This window comes from Anser brachyrhynchus (genome assembly GCF_964034855.1).
Source record: "Anser brachyrhynchus genome assembly, chromosome: 1".
NCBI lineage: Eukaryota > Metazoa > Chordata > Aves > Anseriformes > Anatidae > Anser > Anser brachyrhynchus.
The window spans coordinates 27,085,092-27,111,998 of NC_137694.1; the positions used below are offsets into that span (position 1 = coordinate 27,085,092).

Genomic DNA, 26,907 nt, shown 5'->3' on the forward strand with positions numbered 1-26,907 from the left:
AAAATTGCTTCTCTGCCAAACAATGAAAAGGAGGAGTCAGCAGGGCTCCTTTTAATCTACCATTCTGTCTCTGTGAAATAAGAACCAGTACAGCCTCTACCCTCACAGCCAAGCTCAAAGCCAAGGTTAAAAGTTGTTAACCAGCAGCACGCTTGCTTTTGTTCTATGAAGAGGACAGAAGGTTATGTAAAAGATCTTTTTCTACTCATTGGTCTTCTGTCACTTTACTCCATGTCACAGAATTAAGTCAATTCCAATAGAAAGTGAAGCAAAAGGAGAAATTGACAGGATACCTTCTTCTGGATAGTTTCCCCTGAAAAAAATCTTACTTGAATGAAAGACTAAACAGATCCCTCTGCTAATGGGGTCAAAAGTAATTTTATATTTACAGCTCCAGAAGCGTTATTACTTGGCACCACAGTCCACCATTCTCTATGCTGCTATTGCATCTGAAAAGCCAACAAGCCTTGCTTTATATTAACGAACAATGTTCCTTATTGACAAACTGATCTTTTCAGCCCAAATGGTCACTACTAGTCATTATCATTAAAATACTTCTACAGTTCACTTCTAAAATTTCCCTTTACCAGTTTAACTTCACTGGCTTAAGTTTTTCTTAACGAACACCCCTAACGGGAGATCCTACTGCTTACAAATACAATCTGCAGTAGGCAAGAATAATGTTATTTCAAAAGTAGTAATTCATGCTGCAACAGTACCAAATCCTAAAGGATACATCTGCTACTATTTCCAAACAGTTCTTATTTTAACTGTGTGCTCCTCATTACTACAAGTATCCATTTGTAAAGAAGTTGAAAAATTAGAAGTTGAAAAGTTTTGCTTTAAAGCCAAAATTATGCTTTAAACACAAATGTTTCTCAACCTGAAGCATCTCTGAAAGTGCTTTTCATACACAGAAGCAGGAGGCCGATAGCACCAGTTACACATACGGAGGGAAAGGAAGGGAAAATACTCACTATTGCTTCTCAACTGGAAGCATTTGCTTACTATTTTTAGCATAATGGTCTTCTCGTGAGCAAAGGAGTGCTACAGGTGATCTCCTAGAGACTACTGCTAAAGTCAGTTGTTATAACTTTACTAAAGTGGGTTATTATAACTTAAACCTTCTTCATATTCAAAAAGTAATTGTAAAAGGACACTCTACATACTGAAGTCTAAATACAAGAGAAGTTCAGGAAGACAGCAAGCTAACTAAAACTTTACAATCAAAGTTAATTTAGCTTATATAAGCTACATGCAAGCATACACAGGTTTTAAATGTTTAAAAGAGCCAAAACATTTAACTACATGTTATGTAAAAGTAGTGCACATTACATAGAAAATATTTATAGATTAGAACATTCATTCTCATTCGAGCAGAAGAACAAACTAGCCCCCAAATTTCTATTTTTTTTAAGCTTGCTCATGTTGTTTAATTAAAAAGGTCACCTCAACATACATACTAAGATCTCTAAAGTTCACTTACAGACACTGTTAGAGAATCCTGTATGTCTTTATGGCTCACAAGCTGAACATTACCATCTTCATAATAGTGAACCTACAGAAAATTAAACAAAAAACTCGTATTAGATGTTACAGAACATACTCATACAGGAAAATCAAAACACTGTAGCATTTATCCCAATAGATAACTTAACACATTTAAACAAACAAAAATGTTACAGAACAACACATAAGAAAACAAAATGTTGTAGAATTAAAATGTTTTTCTGAGGGTGGAACTGAAGAAGCTACTCTGAAAACATTTTGGTGTTCATTTGCCTCAGGTATTATTTCATGCAAAGAAGTTTAGGTCTTGATTAGCAACACAAAGTAGAAGACTTACTTCTCGTGTGATAACCTTTCTAGAAATTCTTGATGTGGTAAAGATATATTTAACATGACTTTTGCCAAGGCTTCAGGGTACAGTGAAGTTCTTCTTCCTCCTTCACCCAAACTGTGTGCTACAGACAATGCAACATTAGGCTTCCCTTTCTTTATCTGTCTGTTTTTGGTATTTCCCTCTATCAGATATGGCTCATAACAAAAGCAGGTACATATAGAGACAAAGGAGCTCTTTGGTACAAAGTCTGTCAAGGTTAGGTAGCAAGGCAGAACGAAATCTGTATCTACAGAACAGCTTCCTTGTGTATTTTGCAGGAGGAGGAGACTGGTGAAACTTCACTCAAGCTAACTTTAGTACTTTTAAATTCAGGTGGGAAGGATCTGAAAAAGTTTAGCTTCTAATGTAACTATAAGAGATCTTAAAAAAAATAGAAAGCATATATGAAATTACATGCAACAATTCACAATAATTCATACAAAGGTTATGTAACTGACACCTAAACAAGTATCCTTAAAGATATTTTTACTATTTTGATGAAGTGAACATAATTAAAGTAGCTGATGTCATGAGAAATAGAAGCATTTGTCTCTCACCCTATTAGGCAAAATAACATTTTAATTTGCTGATTAATGTACAATACTATAATTTCATAGACATTATGATCATTGGTTGTGCAAGAGACCCTCATTTTTACACAGAACACAAAAGACGAAAACATGACACAGAGTAAGACAGCTACATGTAAGCAAAAGAAAGATCTATATGGGAAAACATTACTTCATAAGATTCATCTTACTAGATTGTTTACTGTCAAATGCTTGTTTTCCAATAAGAGGTATTATCCTAAGCATAAAATTATCCTTTTCAAATCCAGCATTACTGGGTGAAACTTTTGACGTTTTTCAGTCCAGTTCCTCAGAGGTGAGGAGCGCTTACTCAGTGCAAAATCCTGAGACTTCCCAACGAAACAAGAGAACCCAGAGAAGTATGATCCCCCTCTTCTCTGTAAGGATACACCGGGCAGGTTGCCCAAATTTCCCGTGCTCTAAAGCCAATATCAGCACAAACATCTCTCTCACTGAGTCACATTCTTAGCAAACATTCAGGCCTAAAAATTTAACAGGGATGAAGCGTCAAATCTAATTCTGGGATTTGTTACATCATAAAACATGAGAAGTAACTGTTCTGTACTATACCTCACTGCTGACATCCTTCTAGAACGCTAGGCCTGGGTTCAGAAGACTACAAGAAGGATGATGTTTATGAACAGAACCTCTTGGAAAGGTTAACTAAGGAGGGATGAGAATAACAAATTATCTAACAGATAAAATTAGTAACCAGCACACTTATCAGTTGCTTTCCACGCAGAGTTGGAGCATGTCAAGTACCACAGGGATTTAAATTTTAGTAAAAGACTCTGCTGTTGTGCAATTTTCTTTTAATTATATGTAAGGCAAAAACTAAACATTGAAAGAGAATAGGACAGTTAAGACCCTCCTGTATTAGAGTTTTTTAATAGAATAAGAAAAAAAAATGAAGGGATTGTATAAATGATCTTAAGAGTACTACCTAAGACACCTGGAGACTGGTGATGCTGGAATTTTCCCGAATGTATTCAGAAAATATCTCAGAACCAGGGCAATGTCCATACTGTTGTCATAAAGACTTCCCAAGTAACGGAGAAATTCCAGTGCTCTGAAATTTAACTAGTTTATTGTGAGCCTATTCTAGAAGATTGCTTTGCTCCTTAAAATACATTAAAGCACTCAAGGTGTTTTTGGAGGTGGGAAAGGGAGAGCACTCCTATACACATTGCAGAAATTACACAAAATGGCTAAAAATTTGAAACTGAGTTTCCTCGGTGAAATAGGAACTTCATAAACAAGCAAAACAATTAAACTTTTCAGCACTTCCTAAAACCACATACTTTATGAATGTAAATAATGACGTAAATCCTGATTAATTATGTAAGATAGTAATAAAGGACAAAATCAGCTGGTACCCAAATTGGGATACAAAGTAAACCTAACTCAATTCCCTGTTCATGCTATTTTCTAGGCTACTGGGTTAAGTTTTCCCAGAATTAGGTAAACACTTGCCTGCTTGTTCTGGAAAATCTCCTAAATATTTAACCAAAAGTGCACGCTGTAGACAAAATGCCTATTTTGTTGCAAGATAGATTTAAGTGACAGTTTACCTGGATTTTCCCTAAGTTTTAAAAAGCCTAAAAGTTTCTTAGGGTGCTTACTCTGATCAACTTGACCTGACAACACAGTAACAACTGTCCACATTTTTCCCTGCAGCGGGAAATCAGATTCAGTGCCCTGCTTAGGTAGACCTGAGCATAGCTAACGCAGCCCAGAACAAGCCTCAGACTAGAAATATACTCCAACACATCTTCCTTCTGAAATCAAGTCACTGAGCAGTAGGGAAGTGCAAAACTCCTAGGAGCACAGAGCAGGAAAAGGGAACTTGGCTATTTCTTGTTAAAAACAAAACAAAAACCCACAGAAAAAGCACCATCACAACAACAAGAAAAACCCACCTACGCTGCGAGTCAGACTGCACTAACATTCTAGTCCCCGATCCCAGAACTGTTTCAATAAATTCCTGCAAAGTATGTGTACACATTCCAGGGAACTGATCCAGGAAGTCAAGTCCTCCTGCCTACCACATGACAGTCAGTCTTGCTTGTCTCAAGAGTTTTGCATTCCTTCTTGGACAGTATCTACTTTTGAATGCCCTAAAGCCAACATGATGGGTAAATTCTGAATGAAGGAGACCTAAATTAAAAAAATTCAGATAATGGAATGACCAAAACCTCTCTAAACAACAGGGTGGATAACAAAAAAACTGCTATTATCACTTAAAAAGAAAAAAAATCCCTATTTCAGAAAGGGCCTACCCTCAAGAAACTTCCCCATGTAACTGGGAATTCAAGCTCCTACCAGCTCACTGTACAGGAAATTTAAGACGGTATACACCTAGCCAAGGTGAGTACACCTTCTGAAGTCCTCAGAATCATTATACTAAACACATATTTTGTAAGGATGAGGCAAATATATAATTTAGTGACTAACACTTAATTGAATGGTCATCTCTACATTGCTTCCTGGGCTCCCCAGTTCTCTTGGAATATTTAATACACTGGCCTGAGTCTCCCTCTCTAAAGTGGAGACTTACTGATCAGGACACGATTTAGGATAAGCATACCTGAATTTTCAAGATGCCAGCCACTTGAGTGGTTGAAGGTGTGATTGTAAACTTCCATTCTGACCTCCAACGGCCATTCCTTAAAAAAAAAAAAAAATAAAAAATAAAACCCAGATATCACCCCATTGGTTAGGAAAAAAACAAACATACAACTGTTAGAATGAAACACCCTGTAGAGCTACACATACACAAAATCTCTCAAATCATAATGATTCAGCCCATAACCAGTGAAGAAGAGAACAAAATTATTCTGGAATGCTTATCCTAGGTTTTGGATGTGGACCAAGAACATCCATTAGTAAGGATCGTTTAACAACAGGACTTAGCTTCTATATAAAGACTCCAGTGTTCTTTTCCTTCTTTATTATTAGGCATATGCACTCCATATTTTGTTTCCAAGACCTGAACAACTTGCTGGATCAACCAAAGTCACACTTCACATTAGGCTGAAAAAGACCTGACTAAAAGGAACATTAAAATAGCAAGACTTTTTGCTATGCTGAGCTATAATTAGGCCTTTCCTTCTACCATTTCTGTTCCTGGACAACTGTTTCCTTCTAGCAGAAACAAATTTAATAATTTTGCCCAATTGCTTAAAGGGAGCTTCAAACGTCTGGAAAACAGCATGGACAGACTGTAGTTTCACCTGATTCATTTCCTGTAAATTAGGCACTTTTTGATTTAGTTAGGTTAGTGGGTTAGAAAGTTAATATATTAAAGCTGTATTAGGAGGGTACTGTAACTGCATCTTGATTCCTGCTTTACACTTGAGGAAAGAAGATTTGATACTATAAATTCCAATTCTACTGTCTCTAGGTGTACATCCCAGAACACACAACAGTGGGAGAGAAAGACTAGGATTAACAGCTGGTGATGGATCTACATTGACATCTCTTCGATAAAACAGTATTAACTCAATTATAAAGCCTTTTGTTATTATTTCAGATAACACCAAAATCACAGATTACCACTGAAAATTCAGACTAAGGCAATTCATAAGCTTGTAAGGAAACTGAAATGGTCACCTTACTCAGTAACACTAGTATTGCTGGTAGCTTTAAGACTGATCTATTAGTTGTAAAAAAGATTCCATGCTGAACTATAATTTTAGGTAGAATTTTAGCTTGTCATTGAATCCTGCACATCTGAAAACTAACAAGATCATTTGCTTCTTTGTCACTTTGAAGTCCTTGTAAGATGACCACAGTGTTTCCACACTAGGATATCCTCCTTGGAATGGTATTTTAAGGACAAAAAGAGTTCCAGTTAAGTAGGATCCTTTTCTAGGAAAGGCTTTACCTTACAAATAACATATTATTACTTTATCACTGATGAATTAAGATGTTTGATAAGATATGAACAAATCACTGGGCAAATCATTCCACTGATAGAGACAAATGATGAAATAAGTATGTATACGTAATATTCACCTTTGGGGTTAGAAAACAAAGATTTCTGCACTTCCATTCATTATCCATAGGATTACTAAATAAAATTTCAAGCAGATGCAAAATAGCAAATAAAATATCTTTCTTCATACAACTTCACATATCAGCTATCTTTAGGAGATACTTCCTTAACTGAGTTCTGGTGCTCTGGTATTTATTTTATCTTTAGCTAATTTAACTCTAGCCAATTTTCTGAAACAAGCTATCCACCCCACGCTGTGGAAAACATCTTGACATACCTTACCCAAAGCTTAATGATTCAAGTCCTACAGTAAATTAAAATTGGAGCACTTTCTTTCTCTGAGACATGCAGGCTAGGAGTTGTTTTCACAGAGGAACTTTGCCAAGTAGAAGCAACAATATTAGGGAACACAGACAAGGGCACTGGTGATGGTGTAATAAACTAGAAGAGTCACAGAGGGAGTTTTACAAAATTCCTGAAATCCCACAAAGGAGATGCAGATGTGCAGTCTGCCGTTGCACTTCCTCCAAAGGAAAAGCTTTCTACATAGTACTGGCAGAAAAGCTTGGTGGGGAAAGATGAAAGATGGACATGCACTTACTTCTCTGACCCAAGGATAATCATTGTAATGGCAATAGCGCCGTTATTCAACACGCTGTATTTTACTGTACCTGTATCCATGCAGAAACTTACCAAAAATTTTTTGCTTGGAACTGATGGCTCTCTATGCATGCAATAATGGTTTGCTGTCCATCAATTGTTTTACCATACACCTTAATTAGAAATGAAAAAAGAGCAGAGTTAACATTTCAGTTACCTTGTTCAAACCGATTGGCGATCTCTAGTCCTATTATTGTTTCAATAGGGAACAAACTTTAAAATTGTATTCTACAATCACTATGTTTCTTACATAACAATCAGTACATGAAACATGAATTGTAAATTACAAAACAGTAAAAAATTAAGATTTTAAAATCTGAAGGTCAAGCATCTTTAAATAGTCACAGAGTTACTAACAGCAAATCAAATGCTACTTCAGTCCAGAGTGAGAGGTTTTATTTTAAGAAGCCATCAGAACCCACTGATTCTGGTTGTAAGAATATAGCATTTTGATACATAGGACAAATGATGGAGAGAAAACAGTTTGCTTTACTGACAGTTTTATTAGTAAACCAAATCAAGACAAGGTCTTACGGATTATTTGTTGACTTACTTATTTTTAAGTAACCCACTAGGTATTCAGTATTGATGGGATACTTCTGTAGTAATTTACAGAAGGTCTTATTGCTTTAAGAAATTTAACTCTCACCTCTGAGGAATTTTTATTTAAGTCTTCACTATGACAGGACTAAAAAATAGTAACCTTCAGTAGCCATCCACTGGTAATCCAACAGCTGCTACATTAAACTTCTGAAGCTTTCTCTCACTTCCCTAGATGAACATTTGACAGGACTAATTCTTTAGAGTTGAAATTAACTATATTCCTGGTTTACCAAGAATTAATTGCAAGTTCATTTTAAATTTCTATCTAAATGAGCTATACATTATCCACACAAGTGGAATAAAATAAATTTACATAATATACTTGATATTAAGAATTTAATTTAGATAAATACGTAAAAGTCAAAATAAGATCAGGAAAATTACATTTTAAAATGGCATATTCCTGAAGTCAAAAATCTAGTCTTCAATGCTATTTAAAATACCCTCAGCAGTGATATTGGCATTACTCTTAAATGTAAATTTGATTAACAAGATCAAAAGCATGTCAATTAGCTATATATCTTTACTATTATAAGATAACAGAGATTTTAAAATACTACAACAGTATGCTTGGAATGAACATAATTGTTTGGACAACGCCCCCATTAATATACTTAAACTTTTGGTTAGCCCTGATGAGGTCATGCAGTTGGACCAGATGATCTTTGAAAGTCCCTTCTGGCTGAACTATTCCATTTTTTTTTTCTTTTTGGTAGGACACAGTGAAGGGTGACAACACTAATGAGGGCAATATTTCACAGTATTTCTTTTTTAGCCTATGCAATGCTAATAGTATGTGGTTATATAACGTAGTACTTACCGTGCATACACCATTTGGATAGTGTTCTTTCACGTATGCTTTCATTGCTGTCTCAACTGAATTTCTCCAGGATTCTATGGCATTTTCAACTTCATGGGGCCTAGGATCAGTAGCCTCCTTTCTTAAGTGATCAAACTTAAAAGAAATCTTGTTCTTGGGATCCAAAAATTTTCCATTTCCCAAATCACCATGTTCTGTTATCAAAACCTGTATTAGAAATTTTTAGTCAATAGTATCTGGTATGGAATAAAGAAGAAAAAAATACCATACCAAATCAAATTACATTGTACTGTTAACTGGAGATTATAAAAAGACTCACATTTTAAACAAAATAACGCGCATAGCAAGAGAAGACGCTAACATGACACATTGACACAGAAAAAAAAAAAACAATCCTACCCTCTTATTGCAACAAACTATGCAATATAGAAATTCTTCTCTATTCTAAAGGTACAGCAAATAGTTTCTACAGCTCCAAAACAGGCCTGAATGCAATCAGTATAATGATGCAGAATGAAATTGCAAACTCTTTAGGTATGCTATTTGATTAACTTACTAAACTGGTACTATTGGCAGGCCATAACACTTATGTTTCATCAGGGAAGATGAGTTTCATTTTTTTGCCATGATATGTTCCAGTATCAGAACATCTTCAGAAATTTAACAAACATTGCGAGTATCATCGTATTCATACCTGTTCATCGTAACCGTCAATTTTTACTGGAGTAAACTGGTCCAAGTTGTACTGTGCAAATGCACTGCAAGAGAAGAAACACCAAAAAAAACTGCATCAAGCACAATCTTTTTCCTTAGTAAATGTAGAAGACTTAGATAACAGCTAATAATACATCAAAAATTATATTAATGCCTCATTATCTAGCTTTAGAATCACCTTGATTCACTCAGTACTGATATTGCAATTCCAACTATTACATGATGATTCATGTTCAAGAGTAACCTCACACAGACATACACATAAGCTTTACAGTAACCTATAGTAGTGGAAATATGGATAAAATCTAAATTCCACATAGTTCCACCTAGTAAGCCATACAGCTCCATTCTTACAGATAAAGTTAATCTTGGCATAAAATACAACAGGTGTAATTTTTTCGTGTGAAAGTGGCACCTAAGGAAACAGTAACTTTCAGATGTCCAGTGACTATAACATCTACCAAGAAACCAAAAACGAAATCCCAAAAGGCAGAGATGAGTTCCAAACTCCAGGCGTTTGGATTTTGAAACAAAACACTTCCTCTAACTATTAGGACACAATACCGATCTCTGTTCGGCTAAATATTTTATCTTAATCAAAGATGCACGATGCACATAATAGGGTTTGACTTGCCAAGCACACACTTACTGAACTTGCTTTTATGCAAATGAGTATGTGGCATCTGGTACTTACTGGGCTGCTCCTTCCCTGAGAAGATTGTCATTATTAAGCAGCAACCGAACATCTGAGAAGAGATGTTTATAACACAGAAGTACGGTTAACTCAGAGAGCTGTTTCAGTCACATAACAAGTGTCAACAGAATATCCACAACAATTAAAACCCAAACCACCACAAAGCCATACAGATAACTCGGTAAGAAATGTGTTGCTTTATATTTTGCAATTTTGACCGAACTTAATGAGTAAAGCACTAGAGAAATGGATTCCTTCCAATGCAATCTGGTAAGAAGACACAAGCTAAACTCTACAGGTTTGGGGACAGCTCTAGGAATATGTCAAACTAGTTTTTAGAGAAGTTTTGCATGAGAACAGCACTGGATTCAAGTGAGGATTCAAGTTCACTTTTAAGAGGTAAACTATAAAAACCCTCCCATGGTATTGGTGGTAGTAGTTACTGTAGTTTGATGACACTAATTTGGTCAGTGTTGTACTTGACTTTTCTTTTAACCATACTATTTTTGTTCTTGTTCCCTAACGACACTTAGCAGTCAGAGCACAGTATATCACAATACCATTTCTACCATCAGACAAGAAGCATGTGAGTGAAGTCACTGCTCTCCTCAGAATTACTTAATTTAGTGCATAGTAAAGGTGATTTCATGTATTTGACTTCTTTATTATTTACTAGGCACTGTTTTACAAACAATTACCTTACAATTCAATGCAAGTACACATAATAGATAAAAGCATCAGGAAAGAAATATCCTAGCAACTTAAAGTGTTCATCCTTCTAAGACCAGAGTTAAAGATACAACTGATCACTAGTCTCACTATAACACTTTGAACTCTAAGGAATTCTAAAGAAATCCTATAAGTTTAAAAAAAAAATCTGGAATATATTTGAAGCATTTTTCTAAATAAATAAAAAAACAATTTGGAGAATTTATGTTTAAAGCTCTCTCTTTTTTTTAAGGAGTCAGTCTGAATCGCATGTAAATATTTTTGATTTTTACAACATTCCAACAATTAGGCCTTTGGCTGGACACCTATGATCAAATGTTTTGTTATGAGCCATCAAAATTGCAACTGCATTATAAAGCAGGTAGCTGCAACCATGAGCTAGCTTAATAACAGTCTTAGCAGTACTGCTATAAGAAATTGTATTAACTTTCAGAGTGCTGTGCTAATGAGCTGCTCACCAGCAGTTCATTTCACAAACGTACTACAAGCTAAGTTTGGGGAATCGTCTAGCCACAGTTTAATTGAAGAACACAGTAATTCTAAACACAGTACCTTCTTGTAAGAGATTTAAGCTCCAGCCTGCCACTCACTCAAAGTTCAGCGTACTAAACATACTTCCCTGTGTAAGTAGCATCAGAGCTATATGCAGGCTACAGCTAAAATTTATGCCTAAAGTTTTTGTACACCCATGTATCTTGGTGCAAGACAAACACAAGCTTTTAAAGAATAACATCTTAGGTAAAGTCTAGGAAACAATAGCAGAGAGAAACTAATTTCCAGTCTCATTACAGCTTATCTACATACCAGTAAATTGGAGGGTGCCCATAATTTAAGGGTTAAAAATGTTTGGAGGGGATTAATATTCTTTTTCACAACTGCCACTTTAAGCAGTAACCCTTCGTATATCCAGTGTTAAGTATTTATAATGATATTCATTCTTTTAAAGAGGACCGCTTTAATTTCAGTTAATTTCTGTTGAAAAACATAAAGGGCTGAAAAAATGTACGCATATCTTCTAAATGAAAGCATTAGCAACTGTTAAGTCATCACTGCTTAAAAACAGAACGAAGGCTGTTCTCGTATCACAAAGAGAAGCGGTGCTTTTGCATTTAAACTCCGTGCTGCCTCGGGAGTGCAAAGCTTATTCTGCCAAACTACAAAACCATGACTGCAAAGCTCTTGCAGCAAGTGAGCTGCTAAAAAAAATAAGCTGGGTGAAATTCAGTAGAGTAATCAGGAATACAATTTTGAGTCTAGATACCTTAAATGAAAGCACAGAGCAGAGAGATACTCACCATTGAACACTTCATTGAATTCCCCGGGGGGTGCATGAATTATGAATTTTGCTGCTATACGCACCTAAAACAAAAGAGAATAATAATTATGTGGTTGTATATACTTGCATTTATTCCTATTCACACCAATCATGCACTATATGGCTTTAGTGTCCAGACACGCAATTGTACAATTGCTACTGTTTCATGTACTTATTCACACTGAGCTACTCTGTCTTTGTTAGAAGCACTGAACATGAAGTTTCACCTCTTCAAAAAGGATAGAGAAAGTTGTAAGTAATGGAAGCAGAAAGAGAAACTGAGTCACTCATTCTGTATTACTGGCAAAAAGAAACAAATAGCGTGACAAAGAGGATCAGTAACACTGACATTTCAACTTTCAGTCCTGGGAACCAACAGACATAATACGAGAGCCGACAACCAGGGATGAGGAAACATCCCATCTCCAAAGGTTCCCCTCTTATTTTACCACATATCCTATGCTTCTGAGCTTTCCAGAAGGTTCACAACTAGACAGCAGTCCACAGATAAAAACACTTCTGTAGACACTGAAGCATGTAATTTCACTGGCCTCTACCTGCAAGGCCTCTTTAGTACCACAGTGTCAGCAGACAACAGTTAAACCAACCAACCAAAACCAAAACCACACACAAATAAATAAAAAAGAAGTACTTTAATGCAGATCCTCAAAGAATTGTCCTCAGCCATAACTTTTTGCACAGCATAACCTGGCACTGCCACTAAAAGTACGTGCACATGCCCTGGCCTTCTCCCTGTCCGTGCTTGTAGAAACACACAACTGCACAGCGAGCAAAATTAGTAAGGTCATTTTTCTCTTTTTTCAGATCAGTTCCCTGAACTGGCTCATTGCACAGCTCCAGGCACATGTGCTTGCAAAAGGAACACAAAGACAATTTATTTACTGTGGATCAATCTCAAAATGTTTCCACTACTACCTTACTTACAGAACATCCCCCTGCGGACTTATTTTCATTCATTGTTTTCCCCTTTAAGTTGTTAGGAACACCCAGAGCAAACACACACACACACACACACACTGGTTTCAGAGCTTGACTTGACAAAAGTTTTTAATCTTCATAATTCACAGTTCTCTAAGTTGAGGAGACATCCAAGGCTCTCTATTACCCTCGCTAGGATGTTGCTATTCAAATCTAGTGATACTACCTGGACTGTATTTCCCATTTCTAACGCCCCCGTTATGTTTCTGTGGGATAAACAGCTTCTGCACTGTTTGGGCTTCCCGTTTGAAATTTAGATGTTTGTGAAGGACACACTTTATTTGCAACTACCCAAAAAATAACCACAGAATGCTTTACATTTCGCCATTTACGTGTATTTGAAACTGTGAAAGAACTGTCCGAGCCTGCTGGAACTCTTGAATTGATTTGTAAATAGATTTTATAGCCAAGGTTGGTAATCCAGCGCTCAGACCAGGTTCTTGACAGGGCCGAGTTTCAGGCAGAGGTCTCCAGGAGAGATGGTTCAAGCTCAGAGGGCCCTGCGAGCACGTCGCTGCCTCCTTCGGGGAGTTCAGACCTCAGGGACTTGCCCAGGCAGCTCCCAGCTCGTCAGAGGCCAGCAGCCACTCACCGCTAGCTAATGGAAAGGGAAGGGCTGTCAGGTCCCAGCTTTCTACACCGAATGCTACGTTTTGGACCGCTGACAGCCTTTATCTGCTGCTTCAAATACCCACATCGCAACTCTCTGCAAGTAACCTCCGATTTGCATTGTACTGAGATAAATGCCACAGGGCTTACTCTTTTCTCCAAAGAGCCACAGAGTAGGTAGGAGTGCCTTGTTTTATGGCAGCTTATTAAAGCCCCTGCCCAGATAAGCCCAATCGTCTCACCTCATTTTCAGCTGGTTTTTAGTAATGCAAAATTGAACTATTTTTTTTCTTACTGGTCAGATCAGCCATAGTATGAGTAACATTCAGGGAAAAGAATTCAATAGTAACAGATGCTTCCTCAGGACAGACTAAGCAAAATACTGCTTTTAATGAAGATTTTACTAGCAAATTACATTCCTCAACAAGATTTTCTCAGTGCAATATACCATCATAGATACCACTTTTTAAAGGACAGATAACCACAAGCACGCAAATCTGCAATAAACATCTCATCAAGAAGTGTGAAGCAGACTCATGCTGGCAGAAGTGAGGGAACTAATGTCTTCAGAAGCTGCACATCAGCTAGATGCTGTGTTTTGCTAAGCCTGCCTTTCTGAAGTCCATCTAAACTAATCCACTTTTTTCAGCAGTTACATCAAATTAACTTATCTGTTGAGATAAGTAGCTGAACAGGCTTTGTTTCCCCAGATCATACATGCAAGAAGCCCATATAAAGGAAGTAAATCCAGTATTAAATCCAACTTAACGCATGAGAACTTAGAACCACCTACAGCTTCTCTATTGCCACTGAGATCTTCCAGAAATGCGTGCGCTGAAGGAGGATGGATTCTCTGGGCTCCAAAACCAGACAAATACTAAAGCAGAAATGAATGTGCTTTCATGAGCCTTACGAGCTGAAGATCCCCCCCTTTGGCAACTAAAAGCCACTGGCTCAGCTATCACTTGAGGAAGCACAAGTTAAAACATAGGGGCAGGACATGTAAAATGATGTGGTTTGAGACAAAAAAAATTTTTAAAAAAGGACGCAGATACAGCAAAACCCACCTTGTTTGTAACATGCAGAGATGAGCTAGAAAAGCCAACTGCAATATAGTTCATACAAAGTTATTTTTTCTGAAAACTGTTTAAAGAAAACACTTGTGGGAGATGCATTACAGTCAGATCTGATGCTGGTTATTCACCACACTGAGACTTTTAGAAACTGATAGGAGCTGATTTGATCAAGCCAAAACAGAAGCAACACTGCATCTTAAGAGTCTAAATGACAAAACCTTTTCATTCGAGAGAAATGCACATTCGCACACAGTATGAACACTTTACACACATACAGGTACCAAAAAACTAAGTTACAACTGAGTATCCTTTTAGAAACTCAAAAAGCTTGAAGTGAGAAAATCCCTTAAGTTTCTCAATTTATTACTCTAGTTTCTTCCCAAACATCACCTAACACTTAAAGACAATGCTGTAGTTTCCAAGATCAGATTCACAGCCACTGTTTTCAGTTACAAGTCTTCAGAGCAGCTTTCAAGGAATTGCAAACTGCTGAGTTCACTAACCCAGAACTTCTAACATCAGGGGTCGCTACGTACAGGTCTTGCAAACAGCTTTTTAACGCAAGCCTTTGCGTGGAATAGCACATTCACTGCATTTAATGAATTGAAGGCACAAACCCAATCTAAATACATTTTTCTGAAGGCTTCTGTGACTTCCTGCAGTTTTGAGGATTAATTTGGATAAGTCATACACATGGTACAAAAAAGACCCTCCAAAACCCACAAGAAACAACCAGAAACATCACTTCTTAGAGCACGGAGAAGGGCAGCATTCCCTGCTGCAGGTGATTCCCACACACAGGGCAGTCCCAGTCAGCAGTGCAGGCTAAAATGCAAGTCTGATGCCAGCAGGCAAAAGTTAGCGAGGTTTAACCTCTCAGTTCAAATGAAACCAAATGCTGCCCAGCACGTCAGTTAAAAATTGCTTAATTTGATTAAGTAAATGATTTTAGGTAAAATTTCATATCAAGGAGATAAGTGAAGGAGAAAAAGACAGGTTTGTTGTATGCAATGAGCCTGGGTATCAGGCAAACTTTCTCCTGCAGAGATTAAAGCAATTGCTCTATCAACAAATGCCTGCATTCAGCTCCTACAGTACTTGCAGTTTTTCAGATTGCACAAGCACAGAGGTAGCAATGATTTACAGAATGGTGTCTTGTTTTCACTCTTTTGCCTTTATTTCATGACATAATTTCTCTCAAGGCGTGCCATCAACCAGATACACAGACAAATCCTCCTCCTCCACCTCTTTCCATACTGAGGCGCGCTGAAGTTTCTTTTATTTTAAAGAAGTCGTGCACAGTGACTTCAAATGCCCCCAAACCGCTCTTCCTGTTTCTGGCACATCGGAAGCTGACACTGGCTGAAAAGCCCGACCTTCTGTGCTGAACGTGCCTATATATGGCCATGAATACGTGCTCGGCCCGCGGGGCTCTCAGTGCCACGCTACGGTGTCAGCTCCGCTTCAGGCATCGGCCAGGGTGCACCTAACAATAAGAAAGGCATTAAAATATAAGTTAGCTATTCCTTTTTTCCCCCGTTTCTCTTTTTCTCCTCTTTTCCCCTTTTTAACGTAACTGAATTACAGCTGTGCTTGCCAGGCACCCTGACAGCTCCCACAGTTAACAGGCTGCAGGAGGAAGAACAAGCTGGTAAGCAAGATGCTGTGAAACCACAGGCTTTGCCCCTGCTCTTTCCTACACTTCGCTTATTTCAAGTTCAGCCGTGAGCTCACTGCAGCAGGGAGACCCACCCTTCCTCCACACTTGTACCAGGTTAAAGTTTACTGCTCCAGAGCAATAAAAACGGAATAGTGATGTACACATAAAAAGCTCTTTTAACCTACAAATTGCACGCAGATCTTAAAGAACAGACTAAAAATGGTGTGGGAAGAGAAGGCTTTCACAATCCACTTCCACTCTACACAGCCACAACAACTTTGCTGCTCATCACAGGAAAAGACAGAGCTTCCTCCAGCAGTTACCTATACCAGCGATTACTGAAAGCGTGGTAGAAGGGCTGAGGCATGATACATGATGCATTTTGTATCCCGCACTCCTGAGAGAACCCTTGCTTCCCTGTAAGCCAAAACAAACCTCGTACTCACAGGTCAAGCTATGTTTGGCAAAAAAGTAGATGAGATCACGTTAAGTAGAAGAGAGCTCTGCGGCCCTGCTCTAGGAGAAGTAAAGAGTCCGACGTTTGGTGTGATTCCTTCTGCCACTGCTCGAGGTGCTGGTTCCAGAAGCCTTTCTGCAGGCAGCCAAGCAAACAGCTTAGTCCTGACCCACTGACCTCTGTTTACAGACAGTTAGAGAAAGGGGCTTCTTACAACTGGACCATAATTTCAGAAATATTAACGCAGTTAAGATTATCCAAACCATTTGAAAAAGTTTAAATTCTCTGAAAATTCACACTGTAATTCACACTGCCAGTAGCACGCAAGTCCTTCAGAGATCCTGCTGGTAGCCCTGGGGGTGACACTGGGTGAGAGCCCTCCCTAGCGTTACTGAGGCCTGAGTTCAATTCCGGCTACCGCTTTGAGTCCAGCTGAGCCAGTCATTTTCATTATGCAGCTCTGCTCTCTAATGAACGCCAAAACTGCTCTGGCATCTTCTACCAGTCAAAATTCATTGTGTACTGACAAATGTACCGTATCAGGAAACATAGTTTAAGGTTCCATCAGCTGCCTCACTTACAAGATGCAATGCTGCTGGCTACAGCTGAGCCAATGACAAAGACATAAAACTGTTAGAGTGCCCACACAGGAGGGCTGTGAAAATGGTGAAGGGGTCTAGAGGGCAAGACGTATGAGGAGCAGCTGAGGTCCCTTGGTTTGCTCAGCCCAGAGCAGAGCAGGCTGAGGGGAGGCCTCATGGCGGCCTGCAGCTCCCTCACGAGGGGAGCGGAGGGGCAGGCGCTGAGCTCTGCTCTCTGGGGACAGCGACAGGACCCGAGGGAACGGCACAGAGCTGGGACAGGGGAGGGTCAGGCTGGGGGTTAGGGAAAGGTTCTGCACCCAGAGGGTGGTCGGGCACTGGGACAGGCTGCCCAGGGCAGTGGTCACAGCACCGAGCCTGCCGGAGTTCAAGAGGAGTTTGGACAGTGCTCTCAGATACCAGGTCTGATTTTTGGGTGGTCCTGTGTGGAGCCAGGAGTTGGACTCAATGATCCTTGGGGGTCCCTTCCAACTCAGGATATTCTGTGCTTCAATGATCTGTCAGTATTGCAAACATCAAAAGAGTTCTGAGTTTGCAAATCCATCACTGTTTAAAAAAAAAGAAACTGGCTTCCTTTGGAGAGGTAGATACTTGGTACTTACTGGCTTCAGTTTGTTAAGTTCCTGGGTTAGGTACTTTCCAGGATGTTCCACCAGGAATTATGACACATCTCCTAATAAAAAATGAACTGGGGGTGTTCCATGAATGGCATAAGTTGTTCAAAGCCCCATGCCCCCTTTCTAAAAACTCCTTCATATAACCAGTGCTTGGCTATTTACCTTGAGCAAGAACACAGCAACTAATTCATTTACCATGAGAACTTCAGATAGTTATTGCTTCTTGCTGCTAACAGAGCAGTGAGGTGAACTTCAGAGGCCCAGAAAAGCTCTAAGAACATGCGAGTGAGAAAGGGATTGCCCCGTGTCAGCAGCAAACCTTCTCAGCATCTCACGGAACCTCACCCATCCTCATGGGTATGATTTCAAATAGCACAGAAGCATTCTGATACATGTAGCATCTCAAAAAAAAAAAAAACACACAGCAATGATGGTCAATCTGGCAGAGAGGGAATGAATACAAGAATTAGCACTGCAACTGCCTTGCTACCAAGCTCAACCGAAAAATGCACTGTGGCATTCAGCTCACTTCTGCTTCTGGGATAGCTAAGGAAGAAACCACTGCAAAAATGTGGTCCTGGGGCACAGGAAAGGAGGGGCACATTCCAGGCCCATGGCTTTGACTGCACAGACGTTTCCTTCATGTTAATGCCTGAAGCTGCATTAGATCTGTGAACATGCATTGCCCTCCAATCCATTTAGCAAGCTACAAATTCTGTAAACTGTAATGATAAAGAGAAAAGGAACAGGGTCTTGTAACGATCCAAATCAACTCCTGCGGATGAAAACATCGTATTATACTGGATTGGAATAAACTCTTCCTTTAAAAAATACACAGGACAAACCAGAAATAAGTTACAGAAGATATATCTCACATCATTTTGTGTACTTTTATTACCCCTGCCTGTATCTAACTGGCTACCCGTTGATGCCACGCACTTCCTATATATTAATTCAGAAACATGAAAGAACAGAACAGAACCGGTCCGCTTAGTGAAACATAGTTTGTAAACATTAAATGAACAAGGTCAACCTGAAACTTCAGCTATCACAATTAATTATTAGAAGCTATGAAAAGGAAAAAAAAATTACTGATAATTATACTACAGAGAGTTGAAGATATTACATTGGTTTTTGCCTACATCTGTATTTCTCTGAAAGCCTGTGGCTCATCAGTAGTTGGCTAGAAAACAACTAAGAAAACCACGCACATACAAAAGTGATTCCAAAACTACTGACGGCACTATGTCACAAATTTATAGTACAGAACATTCTTCCTGCAGTGGTTTTATTCCGATTTACCTTCAATGTAGCCCTTTTTCCAGATACGCACATGGAAGTTCATACTGTGAGCAACCAGGGAAATACCAAAGCAGTAGAAAAGATTAAGAACACCCCAGGTTAAAAATTTATACAAAATCCAGCTTTTTGTGTATTTATCGGGCTTTTAATAGCTTCCACAGCATTTTCTGAGAACAAGCAAACAAAAAGGAGGTGTGTGCAATACAGTTGCATCTCAGGAGACTATACCAGTATTTTACAGCAACTTATTTCAGACTGTATTCAGAAGTTATTCTTTGGTACTTCATATTTCAATATAGGGTCAAACCTCAACATATCTAACCAATGTAATAAATGAAATTATTTTCATTTCCATTGCTTTGGGAAGCTAGTGCTCCTTTTGTTAAAAAGAAATCTCATATGATTTGAAAAGGTCCAATGCAGTCTGAAGTAAATTTATTATTAGCTCTTACCGATAAAGCCATTGGAAGCTAAGCAACTGCATGCCTTTCTTACGGATGAGAGAGACATCAAATAATACGCATACAAATCTCAAGGTTTCCTTGCAAGAGTCATTCACAGGGAACTGAATAAGCAGCACAATTTTACATTTAGCATAAAGCAAAGGCGTTCCCTTTTGTTTGAGAAGTTAAAGCTATAAGGTACAGCTAACTAGGTATTCCCAAAGCACAAACTTGGCAGTGCCATGCCCAGGCATGGCACCAAGCCGTAGTCAGCCGCGCACACATGCTCCCTCCTCAGCTGCAGCACCCAGCCCTTCAGCACCCAGCCCTTCCCCAGCAGCCGTCGCAGAGCGGCATCCACTGTAACCTCACAAGTGCTTTGTTCACATTCACAAACTGTTCTTCCACCACAAAACCTACATGTTTAAAGTGATCCTACTAGTCCAAGTTCATTATTTACCATTAAGTATTCAAAGGACACCAAGCCTAGATTCAAGAGCAGCAGGGAGAGGAAAGGAACAAGATCAGAGCTTTCTCTTTGAAAATTGCCTCTCTTAAAGTCATAGATGATGGTGCCACCTTATCCATAACCACATCCCCTGCCAATTCCAGTGCCTGAAAATCCTCTCTCAACGTTACCTACCAGTTCGAAAGTTTTAATGCTTTCTGTCAAATTAAGAAGAAAGTATTTGAAATGCCTTGTATTTCAGAAGCTGGTCACTCAAGAATAAAAACAGTAATTTCCATATGCTGAAAAAAATCTGCTTTCATTTCTTCTTAAGCAATTCAAAGTTCTTCATACCCCGCTCCGGGCAACTGCAACTCAGTTTTATATACTGCTCTCCAAGAAAAACATTGGTTTGGTAAATAATGTGGTTAGAATTTTTATCCTATTCCTGTTTGATTGCCAAAATCAAAGTCAACCAAAGGTGGCATTTCACGGCAGAACTGTAGGTTGACGACTGCTGTTGGGCAAAGAACCTTTCCTGCTGTACGGCAAATCATTCTCTCCCATCTCAAATATTGCTAGAGTGGCCAATAATTTGATCTATAACTCTTCTTTAGTTTTTGTTCAAATTTTTTTTTTAATCTTATCTACCTACTTAAGCTGTGAGGTTTCCTGGGTAGCAAACTTCTGCAAGAGTTCTGTGAGCGCAAAGACAGCAAGGACCGGGCTTCTGGGGGCGCTTGGGTGCCGCTGCATTCGAAACAGGCCCCGACGTGGTGAAAGCCATACTACTCAGGGAGTATCTAACTTCTCCAAACTGCTCATGACAAAAGAAAATACGAAGTGCAGTTTTAGAGATCACTCATATACAGAACTACAGGTTTAATTTGTATGCATCGTCAACCTTCAGACTTTTAACTTGTCCAAAACGCAGACAGCTTTGTTTTGCATCACGACTCTCTGTGGAGATGCGCAGTGAAAAAACAAGATGCATCGGGCACAAACTGCAGCAAGAGAAATTCCCATTAAATATGAGGAAAAGTTTTCGACCACAAGTGCAAGACAAACGCTGGAAGAGGTTACCCAGACTGCGCAGTCTCCATCCTCAGAGATGCCCCAAACTCAAAGGGCAAGTCCCTGAGCAACCTGGTCTAAGTTAGCCCTGCTTTGACGATGCAGCATTTGGGTTACTCCCAGAAGTTTCTTCCAGCCCGTATGACTCTACAAATAAATTATTTGCAGTCATACATACAGTATGTAATCAATTTTTCAGACCACGTTGAACATTTTCATAGTTTCACCACAGACAAAGCAATTAAAGTTCCAGTTCTGTCCTTCAATGTTAAGTGTATCGATGCATTTTTAAAAACTATTTCCAAACTCACGTCAACACGTTATGATATCTTAGCTATGTACAGAGAAATCTTGATCTTGGGGGAACTGCTGTATTCAGAATTACATGGCAGTCTGTGAAGCACCCCCAACTTCTTCATTCCTATTAAAGAATTGTCTCAAACTTATAGATTACTGTGTGACTATACCCAGGAAAGACTTTTAAAATCCTGCATCTACTCCAAAACATTCTGCTCCTAATATTAATATCCTTTTGAAATGAACGATTCAGAGCACATATTGATTTAATACACGTAAAGAACTAATAATTCTTTTATTTTTAAAAGTGCCAGTGATGCTTCTGAGGTGGTTTTGGAAAAAAGGTGCATTTTTGCATGAAGGAAACACCTGAAGCAGAACCCCCCTCACTGGTGGGTTTGTTTTTGCAAAGTGAGCTCTGCTGCCAACGTACTAACTTTTGAAGACTAAGCCACACACACGACGATGCATTTTACAGGCACAGACTTCTCACCTCAAAGCACTGAGTAAACAAAGTTTTCCTTAACCAATGTGACAAAACTACACTGCAGAGTTTTGCTGGTGTAGTTAGCTCGGTAGGTTTTCACAGCTAGGTTAAGAAACTGCAAAGTTACCCAATGCACCAGGAAGCATGAGGCAGCCAAGCCAGCTCATTTTTCACAAACGGGACCCTATTTCCGTGTCAGAAGAGAGGTTCTGTTCTGCTTACAGTGAGCTGGCTGGCTGTTAAAGCTCCACCTTACTCCATAAGCCTTCCTAACCAAGCAGAAACACAGAGACACACGCGTACTGAAAGAGGTGTGGCTCCCTTCTGGTATCACATTTGACAACACACATATATATGCTTAGCATTTTAAGGAACATGAGCAATTTTTGCACTAAAACCCTGATGTGTGAAAATTTCCTACTAATACTCTCCTTTCCTCACTGCAGACACCCCTGTTTTCTATCTCCGCACCAACACAGCTATTTAACTCCTGTGCTTTGTAGTGAACAGGATTCACATTGCAAAAGGAAAAAAAGATAAAACACCTACAGTAAACATGTCCTGGCGAGTCACCGAGAGGCACTGACTACAGAGTACAAGATTTCATTACGATTTTAACAGTTTCAGTCTTGTTTTTCATGTGCTGCTATTTGTTAATGAGTATTTACATTAGTAAATGCATCTTTTACAGGAAAAGCAGTATCTTCCATTAATCATTGCTTACATTCATGGAGATAAATTGTGTGCTTTTATATGCACACTAATACAGTCATGAAGAAACATTTTTGTATATGCTTATTAGTTTGACATCGCCACAGGCAGAAAAGCAATTTGTACAGAAATTGGAACACAATTAAACTGCAAAGAATGGTTATTAAACTTTTAGCCAAACTCGTTCAAATACGCTGAATAAATAAATAGGTTTTGCATTCAAGACTTATTAAGAGAGGATGCATTACGGATAGGAAGGGAAGGGAAATGATGATTTCCAATTGCTACCTCACTTAAGAGTCAGGATTTCCACCTCTCACGTCTAATTTTTATTTATAGACTGAAACACAAACAAACTTTTGTTTTTCCACTTGTCTGAAAGCTTCCTAACTTTCAGTAACCTAAGTGAACAAGACGGCCATAAAACCCCGTGTCTCACCACGGCTCTCTTTAGGGCTGGAAAATCCCAGGTGCGGTAACCTTCGCTGGCAAGAGCCCAGCTTCACACCTTGGGCTTTGCACAGTCTTACACACCACATCAACTACAGCTAGCTCTCAGATGTATTTATTTTTTAGCGCTTTTTAAAAATCACCCACACGGTATCATCACTTTGAAAGATATGCAAGGTTTCAAAATCTTGTGCTAAAATGAGAACCTAAGGAACAGAGCTGTGATCGAAACCAGTTGCACAATCTCGCACGCTGAAATAACATTCTTTCTGGAAAGTGGCTCTTCTCTTTCCCTGCTTTTAGAGCTCCTTTACCTGAACCACGCACTACTGCCAATTTATTCCACTATCCCAATTCGTGCCCTTTCTGTATTCTCCCTTACACCAAGCACAGCAAGTTTTAAACCTGAGTTATGTTACAGCCATGTTGAACTGGCTGCCAGGTGACACCAGCAAGTTGGTGCTGCTGCCACAGGAATTACTTACTGCCTTCGCAGCACTGGAATTCCTGACTACGCACAAAGCAGGACAGGAACTGAGTTTCCGAACCCGTGGTATCACCAGATCACTTATCTCTCATTTTGCTTTTATAGCGCTATTAGGAGACCAGTACAGAACAGTCTATATTTGTTCACCTTCTTCCCTCCTCGAATTTCAGTAGTTCTGATCAGTGTTGTAGCTATGTATCTGTCAAAGTTACCTACAACCCGATTGCACCACCATCATCTACACCAGCCTTTGAAGCTCTCCATTTCTTATCACGGAAGAAAGATATATGGAGAGGCAATATGATTTATTCCCTGCGAACATTAATGTTTGTCTACCTGTCCTCCTGTATTTGTAATCACAGTCCCAGCTGGATGGCTGAGAAGGGTGTGTTTTCAAAATGCTATCCAGCAGGAGGATCTCTTTCACTCAGTGCTGCTCAACGTTTGAGATAAAATTTAACTAATTTCATAAATGTTAACTTCAAAAAATTGTTTTATTATTCATATCAAGTAACAATTGAGAGACTAGAAATTAACCAAACTGAAGAAATTCAATTCAAGATCTCCATATGCATTAAGAATTTGCACTTTCAAATTTCATTCCTTATACAGTATTCATTTAGTGACTCAATCGAGGGCAAATCTTAAAATTGCAGTAATTTAACCAAAAAATGCTTTAGTCTAAACTGAGGAAGTCTTCTACTTAATCCACTTAGAGTGCACAGTCTTAGTTTAATACCATCAGAAAATGATTACAGCTTTTAAGCAGTAAACATTTTTATTGTAAAATGATAGCATAACTGAAATGTATCTATGCTTTCAAGCACATTGTTAAAAGGCTATCCGACATAACTTAAATGATGTAAATAAAATCCTTAAACAAGCCCATGCCATTTTGGGGACCCCAGTCTTTCCAAGCACTGGGTGGGAGCTGCCCAATACAGAGAATGCTCGTTTCAGAATGGATAAATACATCACACCTTGATAAACCACCTGAGAGGCTCACATTCAAGAAAGCTAATCCATGTACCTCTTTTGTGGAAAAGTAAAATCTTGAGGTATCATAAGGTCTCCAGAGATATTTGCTTGCTTTTCCATGAGCTTGCAGCATTAGCCATCTTTGTTTTATTAGCCAATAAAATCTCTTGCCAGGCTTGGAAAATTCCAATCATGTAGGACAATCAATTTTATATGAGACTGAAGCGGATAAAAGAATCAATTTAAATTTACTATGGCAAAGTACTGATTCTGTTCATTTATACCGAGGCAAGAGGAGTCTCTAGAAGGTCTGCACCCATTCTGAGAGGAAAGAAAAACTGCAATTAACGGACAGAAGAAAGTTCAGAACTTAACTCCATCAGTTGCACAGGCACAGTATTAAGCACAGGCAGGGCTTCTCAGCTCACGGAGAGGCAAGATGAAAGTGTCACCATAATTTACATTATTTGTCAGGACAAGAGGCAACGGGCACAAACCGGCACACAGGAGGTTCCCTCTGAACATCAGGAAACACTTTTTATTTATTTTTTTTTATTAACTGTGCAGGTGACTGAGCACTGGCACAGGGTACCCGGAGAGGTCATGGAGTCCTCCTTGGTGATCTCCAAAAGCCACCTGGACGTGGTCCTGGGCAACCTGCTCTGGGTGGCCCTGCATGAGTCATTCTGTGATGCCAAAATAACTTGTAGTTGGAATGTTTTTAAGCATATTCCCTAACAGCAACATACGGGATTAGAGTTACTTGCATGTTCTGGAAAGGATACAAAGAACCATGGACCGTCATGTATGTGAATGGTCCTCACGTAGAGGACTAAAGTCTCTGGCTGGAAAGAGATGGAGGGACCCTCATGTTATGCATCTTTTGGCCTATCAGTGGCTCTCTAGTTCTGAAACGTGGCCCTGTTAATCCCAAACATGCAAAAAATCTGCCTTTTCATAACGACTTAAGACATTTTGGACATCCCTGTAAGTTCAGAGAAGCTTGAAACATCATTTTTTGGTGTCCACAACCTTTCAGTCATCTCAGAGCTTCCGCTGCCAGGAAAGCACACATTTTTTGATCAGAAATGAATAAAACCGTGTGTTACACGAAGACAGGGGCAGCGCACGCAAGCCACCGCACCCCAGCTGTGAAGCAGGCAGCTGCCACGAAGCTGCCTCCAGGAGAGGAAGCCAAGGAGCGCCGGTAACTGAGGTCTCCGAGGCACCCTGCTCCTTGAGAGGCTTGCCGTAAAAAATCACTTGTGACCCTCTGTAAGTCTCCACCGCGCACACACGGACCGCAGACGCCTCCGTCACACAGCCGCTCCGCTCCTTGACCTCGGACCCGCCGGCGGCTGTAGGAAGCGAGGGAGCCTTCCTCCTCCCCGCACCCTTCCTCCTCCTCCTCCTCCTCCCCACACCCTTCCTCCTCCTCCCACGCCTCCCGGAGCCGGGGGGAGGCGCAGGGCCCCTCCGTGCGGCGGGCAGAGCCGGCGGCCGGCCCCGGGAAGGGGACCTGGGGCCGGGGGAAGGGGCCGGCAGCGCCTCGCCCCGTCTCGCCCTCTCGCTTCCCGCTACCCAGGCACCGAAAGGGGGAAGGGAAGGGGGGAGGGCCGCGGGGAAAACACCCAGCCCGCGGCCCCTGCAAACGCCGGCGGCCCCTTCAAGCCGAGACAGCTCGGCTCCGGGGGTGTGGGGGCGAGGGGGCGCCCCGCGGGGGCGCGGCACCCCGCCCGCCCGTACCTTCTCCTCATCGGAGAGCTGCTCCTCCAGGTCCGCCATCTTCCCGTCCGCCTCCCGCAGCGCCCCCACGCTGCCTGCGCATGCGCGCGGCGGGGGCGGGCTCATGGCGGCGGGGCGGGGGCGCTGAGGGAGGGCGGCGGGGCCGTGGCGGTGCCGCCACCGCCTCCACGGGCGGGCGGGGGGCGGGCCGCGCCCGCTGCCTCCTTGCCCCCGGGGGTTCGGGAGCCGCTGTTTGGCTGCGGGGAGGGGGCGGTTGGGCTGAGGGGGGCTGTGGGGTGCAAGTGGCCGGCTCACGTCTCGTCTTGGGCGGAGGAGTCATTTAAAAATGAGTCATCGGGGCTGCGGGGCTGACGAGGGGAGGGGAGCACCTGTCTGTCGTAGGAGGATGGGCTGAGGGAGCCGGGGCTGGTTAGCCTGGGAAAGAGGAGACCGAGGGGAGACCTCATCAGTGTGTGCAAAT

The 26,907-nt window shown here is 40.3% G+C and overlaps 1 protein-coding gene across 1 annotated transcript in view; it reads right to left on the minus strand.

The window, feature by feature from the left end:
* The window catches only part of CAPZA2 (capping actin protein of muscle Z-line subunit alpha 2), a 29,563-nt gene extending 2,916 nt beyond the window's left edge, over nucleotides 1-26,647 (minus strand). The window contains exons 1-8 of the mRNA XM_080591465.1: nucleotides 26,448-26,647; nucleotides 11,985-12,048; nucleotides 9,961-10,012; nucleotides 9,247-9,310; nucleotides 8,553-8,759; nucleotides 7,163-7,242; nucleotides 5,060-5,138; nucleotides 1,487-1,558 (exon numbers count right to left, since the gene is read on the minus strand). Coding sequence (XP_080447591.1) covers nucleotides 1,487-1,558; nucleotides 5,060-5,138; nucleotides 7,163-7,242; nucleotides 8,553-8,759; nucleotides 9,247-9,310; nucleotides 9,961-10,012; nucleotides 11,985-12,048; nucleotides 26,448-26,552 — 723 coding nt within the window. The 5' untranslated portion in view covers nucleotides 26,553-26,647. The remainder of the gene's footprint in view (nucleotides 1-1,486; nucleotides 1,559-5,059; nucleotides 5,139-7,162; nucleotides 7,243-8,552; nucleotides 8,760-9,246; nucleotides 9,311-9,960; nucleotides 10,013-11,984; nucleotides 12,049-26,447) is intronic.
* Nucleotides 26,648-26,907: the final 260 nt, after the last annotated feature.